This window comes from Xiphophorus hellerii, chromosome 15 (assembly GCF_003331165.1).
Source record: "Xiphophorus hellerii strain 12219 chromosome 15, Xiphophorus_hellerii-4.1, whole genome shotgun sequence".
NCBI classification, from domain to species: domain Eukaryota; kingdom Metazoa; phylum Chordata; class Actinopteri; order Cyprinodontiformes; family Poeciliidae; genus Xiphophorus; species Xiphophorus hellerii.
This window is the reverse complement of record NC_045686.1, coordinates 15,704,726-15,719,175: the sequence shown is the minus strand read 5'-3', so window position 1 is coordinate 15,719,175 and position 14,450 is coordinate 15,704,726. Positions and strand designations below refer to the sequence as shown.

The following is a 14,450-nucleotide window of genomic DNA, read 5'->3' as shown; positions in this document are numbered from 1 at the left end:
GTAATAAGTCTATATAAAGTATGAGTTACACTTTCTGAAATTAGATTTTCAACCAATTTTTTTGAGACATACTTGTATTTACTGCTTATTGTTTTAATCTCAAATTATTCTCTCAATAATGTTTCTGCTGCAGAATGTTTGACTTCAACTTTACATGTTTAAGGCAAGATAAAATACTGCAACAGCTACTTGTCAACATCTGGCTTTTTGTGAAACATCAAATCTCTTCCTGGAATAGGTGTAGTGAGAAGAAAAGAAAGACGATGCCAGGATGTATAAAGGTTTTGTGTTAACCCAGATTCTTTGTGGCTATCTTGTAACCAAGTGACTCCTCCTGGCATTTTTGCGTGGGTTTGAAGAAAGGATAGAAATGGGATCTTCACTAATTTCACAGCTTCAAATAACATGATGTCTCTATAACCTCAAATGTAGGCGGCAGGCTGTACGTAAGGTGCAAGTATGCAGGGAAAAAAATACAAGCTAATCCATATTTACCTCTTTCTGTATTACAAATCAAGTTTTCATAACACTGTATAATATGAAAACACATTTGTGGATATCCTGGATCTACTTTTTACTGTTGTCTCAAAGAATGCATTGGTTACCAAAGAAATTTTAGACTCAGTAATTTTCTCTGCTCCCCTCCCTGATTTGACCAGTGACAACATAGTTAGCCGTTTGTCACTGCTGAATGTTTTTTGAAGTCAGACATGTGTTGTGAATTTGCTCTATATCAGTAAACTGAATTGAATTTAGTTTGTGCCTTACTTTAGTAATGTTTTAAACCATCATTCATGTAAATGTTGACAGCCAATATGGCCCCACGCTCTGTCCTTGGTACAAGGGAGAGCAAACAACTCAAAAACCCAAACGGCAAAGCGATCAGGCGCAAGGTATTTTATTACCAAAAAATAATAATAAAAGTCACGAATAGTGGCACAATAAAACCGCCCTCTTGTCCTCAATAAAATCCAGGGCTCAGTAATTGTCTAAAAGTCACCAATCCGAGGCCACAGGCTGGGCTCCGCTTCTTAGGTTGCTTCTGGTGGAGGTAATCCGTCTGCAGCGCACTCCGTCGCCAATCCCCAGCTGACGGGACGATGCTCCAGCACCGCTCCACTCTTCGGCGTGCAACGCCCCTCTTCCGCCCGATCCAGCTAAAAGAAAGAGCAGGAAAGCGCCAGCATCCCCGCACCAAAACTCCGCCGGAAGACGTACTTCCTGCTAATGGCTACTCTCTGATCAAAATAGAGCACTACTTACAGGCGCGGGCAGAGGTTCTCCTCTGCCCTAATCCTCTGTACTGGGCCGTTTATCTAGCTCCCGGTCTTCTGCGCCTGACGTGCAGATTCCGTCTTCCCCTCGCTCCGCAGCGTGTCGGTTTCTGTAGCCTACGGAAACAGGTTGTTTGTTCCTCTCCCCTCCTTCCATCCAGGCTCCTTTTATTTTGGCTTTAATCAGCCTCTGCTGACACCTGTATCGGCGGCCAATTAGTGCGCTCCGCCTCCCTAGACAAGCACCTTCAGTCTAGTGCGTTTGGATTGTTAACGGGAAAAAAAAGAAAAACAAACCCCAAGCATGCAAAGCACAACAAAAATAAAAACACAATCATATTTTCCCCTGTACAACATAAAATCCCTCTCTGGCTTAGTAAGAGCAAATAAAAAGCAGCAGGGAGCCTGTCATTTAAAAGTTTGGGTTTGGATTGGAGCAGAAAAATGCTGACTTCCAATTTATTTTGTCTTTAGTTAAGAACTTGCAATATTATAAAATTTTGTTTTCTTCTTTTCTTTTTTCCTTAGTTCAAACTCTTCCTCCACCACATCACTGGCCAGCAACTCTCCAAAAATGGGTTCAGGGGACTGGGCCGTTCCACAGGCCTCGAGACTCAAGTACCGTCAGCAGTTCAATACACTCGACAAACTCATGAGCGGCTACTTGTCAGGTCGGTCCAACTAAGTGAACTCAAAGGTCTTGGTACCAATTGGCTGCTCATAAGTGGTCTAGACTGTTATACAGATACATATTTTATCCAAATTCACATTTTATGTATTGAGTGTGTTTTCTTTATTTTTACTTTGCAGGACCTCAGGTTAGAAATGCGCTGATGGCATCAAACTTGACCCAAACTCAACTGGCTACCATCTGGTACGTATGATGTCTGCTTTGTAATTCCTGCCTGGCGTTGTTTCATCTTTAAAGTTCAATTTCTATTTTCTGGTATCACTATTTTTACTATTTAGTCAAATTTATTTCTCTCTGTTTTAAAACAAACAAGCTGGTTAGAGCAGCATTAAAGAAATTGTCTTAAGTTTCTTTCCTTCCTTCAGAAGTTGGGTTGGACGATTTGGATCAGATTTTTCTGCTGGTTCTGCTGGTTTAAACATTTGTATTTGTCCAACAAACAAAAAATGGGTAACTGCAAATATACCAAGAAAAACTATTAAAAAAAAATTATGCGTATTACGGCACAATGTAAGCATTACTGTATATACAAATGCTTTAGAAATGAAATGCACCCACAATAAAGTTGGCTAACCAATGTGTAAAACAATCTTTTATTATAGTAGGACGATCTAAGTAATGTTAATTTTAAAAAATCACACATTGAAATAAATAATTTTAACTGTCCATGTCAAAAAATGAATATAAGTAACATTTTTAAATTGTTCTTTTTTAATCTGATCAGAATTTTCTGAAACTTTTATCAATCTGTGACTTCCTGTTTGATGGGGTATAAATATGAGGGCTTCTTTAATAGGCAAAAAAATACAAACATACCATTTAAGCAAGGCAGATTTTTATTAAGTTCACCTTTACACCGCCAGAGAGGAGAACATTAAAAGTCTACAAGCAGTTTAATGTCCAAACCTGCTATCAGATTCTCTCTACACGTCCAGTCTGTTTGTTTTTGAGAAATATGTAAGAAAAAAAAACGTATCTTAGTGCATCATATCTCAAACATAAACTTGTGAAGTTTGCCAACCTCTGACTGCATTTATAACAGGGGTCTCAAACTCCAGGCCTCGAGGGCCGCAGTCCTGCAGTTTTTAGACGTGCCACAGGTACAAAACACTGGAATGAAATGACTTAATTACCTCCTCCTTGTGTAGATCAGTTTTCCAGAGCCTTAATGACCTAAGCAGAGGCACATCTAAAAGTTGCAGGACTGCGGCCCTCGAGGACTGGAGTTTGAGACCCCTGATTTATAACTTGAACTTTGTGCTTTGGTCAGATTTGACTGTATTTGAGATTTTTGGCAACAAACACCACAGGTGTTTAAAAAACGCCTTTAGAGAATGTTTGCCTTCTGTTAAGTGAGAAATACTTTACAATTATGTGTCATTTGTGCACAGGAGCCTGGCAGATGTTGATAAGGACGGTCAGCTGCGGGCTGAGGAGTTCATACTGGCTATGCACCTGGTGGACATGGCGAAGACTGGACATCCACTTCCCCTCACTCTGCCTCAGGACCTGATACCCCCCTCCCTCAGGTAGAACAGAGAGTTTGGTTTGAATATGCAAAGACAAGCAGCTTAATACAGCAAACAAGGCTCTTCTTTTCATTTCAGAGGAGGAATTAAGTCCAGCGAGCTTCTCAATGGAACAGGACCCTACATAAGTCCAAGTTTAATAGACACAACAGAGATCGAACCTCCTCAGAAGAACAAGAGCAGTGGTGCGGCCATCTTCACGGTTCATGATTTTATTTTATTTTTTTAAGGTATCTTCTCTGGTCTCGTTACGTCTCTGGTTCTCGTCCCTTCAGTGTCCTATGAGGACAAGCTCAAGGAGAACTTTGCGCGCGGCAGTGCTGAGCTGGAGAAAAGGCGGCTGGCTCTGGTGGAGGAGCAGAGGAAGGAGAGGGAGCGCCGGGAGCGGGAGGAGAAGGAGGCCCAAGACCGGCGGGAGAGGGAGGCCAGGGAGCTGGAGAACAGGAGGAGGCTGGAGGAGGAGAGGCGGATGGAGCGGCAGAGAGAGATGGAAAGGCAAAGGGAGGAGGAGAGGCTGAGGGAGCTGGAGAGGAAGGAGGCGAGTGGGAGCCGTTTTCAGATGGACAAGCGTCGAGATGTCTGCTTTTCGCTAACCGCCTGTTATTGTACGTTCAGGCGGCGAAGCAGGAAATGGAGCGCCAGAGGAGGGAAGAGTGGGAGCGAGCGAAGTTAGAGGAGCTGGGAAGGAGAAAAGAGACAGAGCAAGAGGAGATCATTCGACTTAGGGCAAGAAAGAAGAGCCTCGAGTTAGAGCTGGAGGCAGTGGTGAGGCTGCGCTAATGTTGATGTTTAAACCCCTCCTGGTCAAATCTGGTCAGTTTGACACCTAGTTTATTGTTTATCAGGGCAACAAGCACAAGCAGATCTCAGACCGTCTCCGTGACGCTCAGAGCAAGAGACGGATCCAGAAGGCCGAGGTGGACCTCATCAATCAGAAGAGAGACGTCCGCATTGCTGAGATCAACACTCTTCAGCTTGAGTTTGAGGTCCGAACCTTTCTCTGGCCTCTTCCAGCTCTACTCTTCTGTCAGTAATGGTTGCAAATAATACTATTATTATTAGGAATGGCAGAGGAAGCTGTCACAGCTAGTTCCAGAGCAACAGCAACTGTCTGAGAAGCTGCGAAACATCAGTCTCAAGAAACTGCCCTGTGAGTCAGACGGCCACAACATCCAGACACGACACGGGTGGCTGAATTGTCTCTGACCTCTGACCTGTGTTACGTAGCGGCCACTTTGACATCTCTCATGGGGAGCGCCGCAGAGTCGAGTGGGAACTGCCGCCGTCTCAAAGATCAGCTGGACATCCTGGAAAAGGAAACAACAGACAAACTGACCCAGATGGAGCAGTACAACAAGGAGCTCAAGGTCAGTGGTCAGCAGCACACAGAGCTGAAGACTCTTCACTCAGGTTCAATGAGTTAACTCAGATGTTAGCATATTTCTCAAAGAAATCCAAAATAGATGCTACCTTTAATTTGCATCTCTTGTTGAGGTTATTGCAAATCGGGTGTAGGAAGCGTTGCAGTGTTGAACTTTCAAGTTGGAGCCAGAAATATTAAGGAATTTTCTTCAGGTTTTAATTGGAGATTTTTTTAGATAAATTCCTGAATAGAGGGTTTTGTATATTTTATTCAGCCCATTTTTAGGCTTACATGCAAAACATTATGTTGATGGAAATTGTCTGCAAATCACTCAGACAAACTCCATCCCTGCTATTATTGTGGGCAGTTTTGTGAGGAAAAACAATCCTTCTTTAAGGAATTGATGTCCTGAAGAAACAGGTTTTTCAGAGCAGTATTTGTGTTTGCCCATGACTGCATTGCAGTTGCTAAGAAAAGACAGCAAGATTCTATTATTTTATTTCATAATTACCTCAATAAATATCACAGAATATTATGATAAAAGTCAATATTCCCCTTCCTTACTCTGCTGTTTTTTTTTTTTTCTTACATCACTGTCATGCGCTGCTGGATTCATTAAGATTAGCTGCACAGATTTGTGGCCCTGCGCAACCTTCCTGCTCATTGCCAGGTTTAAATGGTTTACCTCTTTTGTTTAATTGCAAATTGTGTCCTTTCTTTCCCATATTTCCCACCACATTGACTGCGAAACGGTAGATTAAAAAATGCCTCTCGAGCTAAATGAAAAATAAAACAGCTGGATAAGATTTTGCAGCACAGAAAACCATGTCTTGTAATTATTTTTAAGAACCTACCGACTCAGAAACATATATTAGCTGCTAAACCATCCGTGGTTCAGTACAGGCGTAAAGTAGGGCCCTGTCACGGGCAAATGTTTATGTAATTCTCAGACTTGCAGCAGCATCAAAAATTGTCATCCTTCCTCCGTTTCGGTTTAACGTAACGATTTCTTGACTGCTGTTGGAGCTTTTAACTCTTTGTCTTCTTCTTCTTTCTCTTTCTTGCTGCCAAACCTGGATCTTTTTGTACTTCATGTTTTTTTTAATGCATCCAATGTTCCATCTTTCCACTTCCTCAATCTTTTCTCATATCCTCCTTGAAATGATGTTTTTCCATCTTTTATTGGATTCACCCCATTTACTGTCCTTCGCTTTCACCGCCTCCATCCACTTTTCTCCTCTATTTTCTTTTTTATCGTTCCGACTTGTGTTTTACTGCATAGCTTGGGGATATGGATGACTGCCTCCTGCGAGGCCTCCTCTCCCTGCTGGCCTGCCTCAGCCAGCTCTTCCTCCTCATCAAGGTCATCCCTCATCCTTTCTTTGCCTCCCACTCTATTATCTTTTTCGGCAACCCCTCTGAGCTGTCTTTTTTTTTCTTTCTCGGACATCTTCACCTCCTGTGTTCTCTCTAGCCACAATCTTTACTCTTTTCCCATTTTCATCCAACAATAACATGTTTTTTTTTTCTTTGTAAACAGGATGTTCCCTCAGGGTAAAACCCACGTACACACGCACAATGTTAAATTTGCTCCTTTTCTGTTCTAGAACGCATACACATCCACACACAGCACATCCAAAATGTCTGCATGTCACTTTAAGTTTCCAAGTAAACACCAGTTTATGATGACTTGTAAATACAGAATATTAGTGGGATTTTACGTTGTTCTGAGAGAAATCCTCATGTTGTTGCCTGAACCAGGAGCTGCGGGAGAAGCAGACGAAGCAGCAGGCCGTCCTGGATGACCTGCACAGAGTCAAAGAGGAGAAGCTGAGGGAGCTGCAGAGGCGCATGGAGGAGGAGAGGGAGCGGAGGAGGAGAGAGGAAGCAGAAGCAGCAAGGTGAATCCCAGTGATCTCTTAAATCAATCCCCGTCTGCATTTCTCCTGTGAAACTGCGCGTTTGTCACCTAGGCCGGGTTACAAAAACACGCTTTGATTCTTGCAGACTGGCGAAGGTGGAGGAGGAGAAGCGCGAGCAGGAGCGGAGAGAACAGGAGAGGAGGGAGAGGGAGGAAGAGGAGGCCCGACAGAGGAGGCTCCAGGAGGAGCAGAGGGCCAGGCAGAGGGAGGAGGAGGAGAGAGAGGCGCAGGCTCGCCTCCGAGCGGCTCAGGAGAAGGCGCAGGAGGAGGAGAGGAGACGGAGGGATGAGGAGGAGAGGAAGAAGAGGGAGCTAGAAGAGGAGATGAAACAGAAAGAAATGGAGGAGGAAAAGAGGAAGAAACAAGAACAGGAGAGGGGAGCAGCCCAGCTGACCTCATACAGAGCCCTGTACTCCTTTCTCGGCCGCAACGCAGATGAGCTGAGTATAGATGCAGACTGTCTCATAGAGGTGAGAGGCGCACACTCTGCTAAATAAGCGCTTCCCTCTGCCAGCAAGTGTCCCGAGCAGCAGCTCAAGCCAAAACATAATCGACCCTCTGAGAGGTTTTTCTCTCTTTTTGCATCTTATTTTCTCCAAACATAACATTGCTAATTCACCCCAAGAATCCACTACATCTTCCTGAAAGAGTTTTTGGTAGTGAGTGACCAAAAAAAAAAAAGTATTTACTTTTCACCCAGTAACTCATTTCACACTGCTTTTATTTTTAACAATTTTTTTTGTTATGCTGTCAAATACAGACATGCTCCTTTAAAAATGTAAATAAATATTTAGACTCCGATTTTGGAGAACGGTTTGTCATTCTGTCACAGTAATTTATCATTTCTAAGACTTTTGCAAGTAATTGTATTTCTATATTTATGTAAAGATGAATATATATTTAATTTAAAATTTTCTTTTATATGCTATTGACCTATTTCTGCTCCGACATGTAGATTATCACTGTAACATGTTTGTGTGGCAGGTGTTTGAAACGCTAAAACATATTGTGTTTATCACCTGACCATCAGCCTTTTGGCTTTGAATTACTGAGATCAAAGTGTGTTTCTCGTGATGCAGGTGGACGAGCACACTGTCGGTGAACCCGGCTGGCTGTGTGGGAACTACCGAGGAAAAAGGGGCTGGTTCCCCCAGAGTTATGCAGAGAAATGTCCCACGCCTCCCACCTCTGAGATGGCCCCTGCCTCGTCAAGTCTTCCTCCTTTAAATGCAAGGTAGCGAGAAGCAGCAAAATCCAATTGATGCTGTTGGTCAAACTTTTACTTCCTAAGTAGAAATGTGTGGAAGTCCCAAAAGGCCTCAGTGATATTAGAGCGATCTCTCCTTCCTGTTTTATCTAGAAACGTTGCCGTGGATGCCACAGAGGATAGCAGGGTTCCTTTGTTTCCAGCAGCTTCACAGGTGAGGCAAGCTTCACTAAGTTGTGTCGTAATCCCAGACACATTGTTTTATTAACGCTGCTGTTGCACTGCTTCTTGTAGTGCAACACCAGCGTGAGTATATATATGTGAGTGTGTATAAAAATGTATTTCACATTTTAACTGAAGCTTTGTAAATACTGCAATCTGAAAATTGCACACAAATTCTTATTTTTTTTTTTGTTTTCAATATTTAAATGAAAGTCTAAGGCTCTATGCACAAAATCTAAGGTGGTCCAAGTGTTAAAGGATTACCCAAATTTATCAAAAAATAGTCCAGCTCCCCTGCAATGTCAGACACTCTAAGCATTCAGCATGGCCAAGTGAGTTAATCTTCATCAGTGTAGACCGAGCTTCTGCATAGTTTAGCATGAGATTAAGTAAAATTGTTTTTGGATCATTGCTGTACATTTAAGTATACATACATTAGTAGCGATGTATGTATATATGGCAGTATGTTTTAACCCCAATTTTAAGGAGTTAAAATAACATTTCCTGTTATTTTAACAACTACTTCACTTGGCTAGCATGTTAGTAGAGATGACAGGTCTTTATGCAAACAAATGTGAAAAAATTCAAAATAAATACTTATGCAGGGTGCCATAAATATGTTTTTTGGCTACATTAGTCCTGTTTCTAAAGGGTTTAGCTGTCACTAATTATGGTGACTCTAATCTTGGCTCCTGTATTTTGCCTTTCTAGTCCACGGTTCTCGCCGCTCGAGCCGTCTCTTCATGGTCGCCTGCTTCAGAAACTCATCTCAATCTCTCGCCGGACATGGGCGGAGCTCTGCTGAGCTTCTCGCAGGGCGACCTCATAAGCGTGCTGCAGCAGAGGGACGACTGGTGGTTGGGACAGCTCAACGGGACGCGGGGATGGTTCCCAAAAAGCCACGTCACTCCGGAGCCAGGCAGCAACACAGAGTACGAAGACGCACATCAGAACACAGACTTAAGTGTAGCTTTGAAATTTAATCGATTGCTGGACTCTAATAAATGTGTTATTCTAATTGTAGCGTGGACACAACAGACTCAAGTGTTCAGCTAGGAGGTGAGTTTCATTCATCATCCTGTCTGTACAAAAACAAAAAAAATCATAGCCGTGGCACAGCTGTGCCAAAAGAGGCTTCGTATGGACTCTTTATAGTTTATTCTGATCAGAGTTTGTCTGAACTAGAGTATGTGGCCCTGTACACATACGAGAGCCCAGAGACAGGTGACTTGACGTTTGATGAAGGAGACGTAATTATGGTGACAGAGAGAGAAGGAGAGTGGTGGAGAGGATGCATCGGTGACCAGACAGGACTGTTTCCCTCCAACTACGTCCGTCCCGTTGAGCCAGAGGTGAGAACAATCTGGTCGCTTTTCAAAACGTGGTGTTGCTCCGTACCTTTATATCTATAAAAATGCAATTATGTCAAATGATTATATTTCTGAATGCTAGAGAAATTATGCCTTTGTTTAACAGCTTCTTGTGAAAGTTTTTTTTTTCATTTCCATTTTCAATTTTCTACATTTTGCTTCAACCATATTCTATTGAAACTGTATCCAATGGGCTTATGTATTTAGTATTTATTACCTAAAGAAAATACTTTGAAGAACCACTTTTTGCCCTAACAAGTCTGTTGGGAATGCTGGCGAACTGTATTTTACTAATTAGGTGGGGTTAAAGGGGCTGAATACAACAGTACAACATACTTTTATTTTCATTTACAAAAAAAAAGATTTATCACTTTTCCTTCATTTTACAGTTTTATTCTTCTTTATGTTGATTCTTGGAGTTAACCTTTAATAAAATACACATGAAAAAATTTATGAGTAACTAAAACATTTTGTTGCACGATAAATGTTTTTGGTAATAAATAAAAATAATCTAAGATTAGTCATTTCCTATTTGTTATTGCTATGTCCTAACGCCTTTTTTCATTTCGCTAACTAATTTCAGGCATCAAAATCTGGAGTTTCAATCAAAAAACCTGGTGAGACAACGGCCTTTCACTCTGTTCCATTCAACTCAAAGACAAACACAGTCAGGTGGACAAATGTTGATTTAATTTCATTTTTGGATATTTCTGCTTGATTACCAGAGATTGTTCAGGCTGTCACTGCCACAGAGGCCCCAATGGCTTATCAGCTGACTCTGTCTCCAGGACAACTGATTGTGGTCAGAGCCAAAAACTCCACCGGGTGGTGGCTCGGAGAACTGCAGGTCAGATATCACAGCCTTGGATCCTATTTTTAAATATGACCGTATAGAAATTATTTTGTATTTATTAACCAAAAGATTTTTTCTAAATACCACACTTTCTGATTACTGCTCAGTGAGTTTGGTGTGGTTAATTATCTTTTTTTTTTTTTTTTTTCTACTGTGTAATGATCACGGTAATTAATTTCATTGATAGCCAATTGTAGCTCAGTGTGTGTTGCTGCTTTAATCATTATAAGTAAAAAGTAAAGAAAATAATAAATGAAGAAATTTTCTATTTTTTTATTTGTGAAGAATACATTGACATTTTTTTGAAAAATTAAGTCATATTTTTCACCGAATTATTTAACATTCTTTATTTTTCACTTAACAGTATTTTGAGGTTTGTTTCTTTTGCGACTGGGAACCCACACATATTTGGGAATACATTTTTGACTTCTTGTTCCTTTGAAATTGTTAATGTTCCTTTAAACTTGTAAAAATCAATTAATTTCATTTTTATTTAGAATCCAAAACAGATGAAGCTGTTGAAAAATGGACTCCTGGTCACTATTTTTCATACTTCCAGGCTCGGGGCAAAAAGAGACAGAAAGGCTGGTTTCACTCGTCCCATGTCAAGCTACTGGGACCGTCCAGTACCAAGACCTGCCTCTCCCCTCTGCCAGGTGACTGCCACCACACTCTGCGCCCAAAGATTTGTTGCTACCCAACATGGAGTTTACTCATAAATGCATGTGTCTGATATTAAAACCTAATAACCAGGACTCGTCTCCTCCTTGTAAGCTGACACCTCATTAACACACCGTATTTCTCCCTCGTGTATCCCAGTGTGCCAAGTTATCGCAATGTACGACTACGCTGCTGCTAATCAGGACGAGCTGAGCTTCTCCAAGGGTCAGCTCATCAACATCCTCGACAAGACCAACCCCGACTGGTGGAAAGGTGAAATCAACGGGGTCACGGGCCTGCTGCCCACCAATTATGTCAAGATGACAACAGAGTCAGACCCCAGCCAGCAGTGTAAGTAAACCTCGCGCTTTTGTTTTTTTTTCCCCCTTTTGAACAAACAATTCTCGTAGAAAAGGCGTTTCTTCCATCGCAGCATTTAAGAGAAAAAGCAGTAATTGACACCAGCAGCTGGGAAAAACTGTGTGAGAGCTTCCTCTAAGGAGAAAATAAAAGCTGCAAATACAGAGAAAAACATTGAAAGTTTTACTTTCTTATCGATTACCTTGGTTTGATCCAGGTACATTAAATTCCTCATCCTTATCAGAGCTTGGAGGTGGTCATGGTAAGCCAGATTTTTTTTTCAGTAACAGAGGGACTTGGTGTTCTCCAGCGCTTAAAAGGCCTGATTCCAGACATTTCTCACTGATTGCTGCAGAAATTAATGAGTAATTTTAACCTTTGCAGTAACAAATTAGGAAAAAGGAGGAATCAGGCTTTTTAAGCCAACTCGCTTCAAAGATCATTTGAAGGAATAATACAACATATTCATGATAAACTTTTTTGCCAAGAGTCTCTTGAACTCTATAAATTCATCAATCTCTGGGCAAAAAAGTTAAATGTAATTTCTATAATTTTAGATTCTTACAATTTGCTATGACAATCAAGAAGAAAAATCACTGATAACCTGCCACATTAATCATTTCGCTCACATTTCTGGAAATTTAATTGAAGAGGTGATTCCATTGGACATTTAGCACTGATTTATGAGCGCAGCACTTTCTACAAATATTCAAACTTCTTTACTTGTTTTATATATATATATATTACTTGTTTTATATATATATATGTATGTATGTAGGTAGGTAGGTATGTGTCAACACATTACAACCACAATTTCTAACATAATTTTACATCATTGGTCAACACAAATCAGTACCTAATTGTGAAACGGAAGGAAAATGAGGCGTGTCTTTGAAATGTGTCTAAAATGTTGCGTCCATTTCCTTCCACCTCATAATGATGTACCATAAATAAGTAAAACACATAGAAGGTCTTGGTTGTGACATGACAAAATGAAGCAAACTCAATATTTTAGCAAGATGCTGTAGCTGGGTTTAAGCATCTGTTTAATGAGAGGAGCGCGTTCGAATTAGTATTCATAGGATGTGTGTTTTTCGCCCACCGCAGCACATTTCTTGTTAACAAGAGCGAACACAGTTGACATTTAATTAGGCTGAGCCACGCTCACTAAAAACAATGAAATTTTCACTTTAATGAACGTCTTCCTGATGGACGCACACGCAGCCCCGGCACACACACACGCCCACACGCACACTCTGCGCTACGGTGCAGAAATGAGAGGCGATAAAAGGTGGGCACGCACCAGCTCGTAATGATTAGTAACAACATTTACATTTCCAGAAATGCATTATTAATGCATGTGCATGTTAAGACTCCTGCATTAATATTAAAACAATATTAACCGTCTGCTGTCTCTCTTCCCCTTTTTTTCCATCTCACTCATCTCCCCGCCTCCTCTGCTTCATCCACTTTTTTTTCTCCTTCTGTAGGACAGTAGTGCTGGTTTTACTCTCTTCTTCTTCCTCTCCTCTTCCTCTGTCTTGCCCCTCCCTCCTCCACCACCACCACCCCTGTCTGAGCGAATAGCCCTGAGGCAAAAGGGAACCCGGCAGCCAGCGAGAGCAGAACTGCCCAGCTCCTCACTTTCCTCTTGAATTATTTGGGACTGTGGTGTCCTCTGCTCCTCTGTTACAATTCCTCTTTTGATTGTTTTGCTTCTTACCTTTTCCTGTTAGACTATTGATTTCTTGCCCTTCACTTCTTCCTGTTCCCCTCCACTAATTAACCAGGGTGAGTGTGAGGTGGAGGCAACTCGACACAAGCAGGGGGGAGGTTTTGTACCTTTAACACAGAAATATGGAAAGTCTAGTTTTAATTTTTTTTTTTTTTTAAATCAATCATTCCCAAAATCATTCGTGTACATGCCAAATTTTGATTTGCTGGGGAATTTTTTAAGTTAGTAAACTATTTTGTTAATGACTCAGAATGATATAAACAAGTGGAAAATAGATTTGATTATTTATTAATGCATTTATTATTATATCTGTTGTTAAAAATGCAATAGTTATAGGTTTCTGCAAACTTTTAAATCACTTAATAAAAGCTTACATTTGGTATTTCCACAATTAAGCATTTCTTACCCTTCACAGTCATTGGCAAACTGGTGAAGCATTTTGCTTAGTAGTTTTGAAGCACCTTAAATTGAACTAAATTTCTCCTGTAGCAGGCTAATCTCATAAGTAATAGGAAAATCCAACCTTTAATGTTGTGAAAAATTTAAGATTCCTTTTCAAATCAAAAGCTCAAAAATAATTTGCACTCAAACGGATTTCAATAAAAGAAATGTAAATGTAACAATCCCCAGCAGAATGCATGCACATATATGATGGAAAAAGGGAAAGAGAAGCAAATAAAAAAAATATTCCAAAATATGACAATTTATGTCATTTTAGCTATAAACTCAAAGATCAATGCAAAAATTAACAATAAATTCTAGCAAACTTTTGACATCCATGTGGGTTATTTTGGGCCAAACTCTAAAAGAATCTGGAAGAAATTAGCTGCAAGGTATTAAATACACTATTTAAGTAACTAGTTTTCTACACTAAGCTTGTGTATTAGAGGTATAATAGTATTTTAATAGGGTCACTCATTCTTGCACTAATACTAAACTTTACTGAACTGGACCAATGAGAAGATTCACTGTTGCTTAAATCTCCTCCTCGCTGCTCGCTGCCACATAGCAACTACTTGAATGGTATTTTTATGACTCAGTTCTTAGGCGCTCTTATTTACATTACTGCTTCATAGTTTAAATTTTAAGTACTCAACTGTGATATCACCAGCAAAAAAAAAAAGAGAGAGAGAGAGAGAAAACATAAGCATACAAAGCAACATTGCAGACACTGAAAGGACAGTGCTGTGCTGACATTTACATGTAAGTATTGCCACGTTTGAACCTCAAAGACTTGAACTACCAGCTGAGTCTTCCGCGGCTC

At 40.7% G+C, this 14,450-nt stretch overlaps 1 protein-coding gene across 6 annotated transcripts in view; it reads left to right on the top strand.

The window, feature by feature from the left end:
- itsn2a (intersectin 2a) overlaps positions 1–14,450 on the top strand; it is a 35,518-nt gene that overhangs the window by 14,802 nt on the left and 6,266 nt on the right. For 2 of the 6 annotated variants that reach the window (XM_032585145.1, XM_032585141.1), the window contains 22 exons: positions 1,803–1,945; positions 2,085–2,148; positions 3,357–3,494; positions 3,573–3,679; positions 3,770–4,032; positions 4,110–4,259; positions 4,340–4,480; positions 4,557–4,644; positions 4,722–4,861; positions 6,140–6,220; positions 6,619–6,758; positions 6,865–7,249; positions 7,859–8,013; positions 8,140–8,200; positions 8,920–9,140; positions 9,233–9,267; positions 9,394–9,560; positions 10,162–10,195; positions 10,304–10,425; positions 10,991–11,087; positions 11,251–11,442; positions 11,669–11,713. In XM_032585145.1, coding sequence (XP_032441036.1) covers positions 1,803–1,945; positions 2,085–2,148; positions 3,357–3,494; positions 3,573–3,679; positions 3,770–4,032; positions 4,110–4,259; positions 4,340–4,480; positions 4,557–4,644; positions 4,722–4,861; positions 6,140–6,220; positions 6,619–6,758; positions 6,865–7,249; positions 7,859–8,013; positions 8,140–8,200; positions 8,920–9,140; positions 9,233–9,267; positions 9,394–9,560; positions 10,162–10,195; positions 10,304–10,425; positions 10,991–11,087; positions 11,251–11,442; positions 11,669–11,713 — 2,969 coding nt within the window. The remainder of the gene's footprint in view (positions 1–1,802; positions 1,946–2,084; positions 2,149–3,356; positions 3,495–3,572; positions 3,680–3,769; positions 4,033–4,109; positions 4,260–4,339; positions 4,481–4,556; positions 4,645–4,721; positions 4,862–6,139; positions 6,221–6,618; positions 6,759–6,864; positions 7,250–7,858; positions 8,014–8,139; positions 8,201–8,919; positions 9,141–9,232; positions 9,268–9,393; positions 9,561–10,161; positions 10,196–10,303; positions 10,426–10,990; positions 11,088–11,250; positions 11,443–11,668; positions 11,714–14,450) is intronic. The other 4 variants (XM_032585144.1, XM_032585143.1, XM_032585142.1 and 1 more) reach the window with 4 other exon arrangements.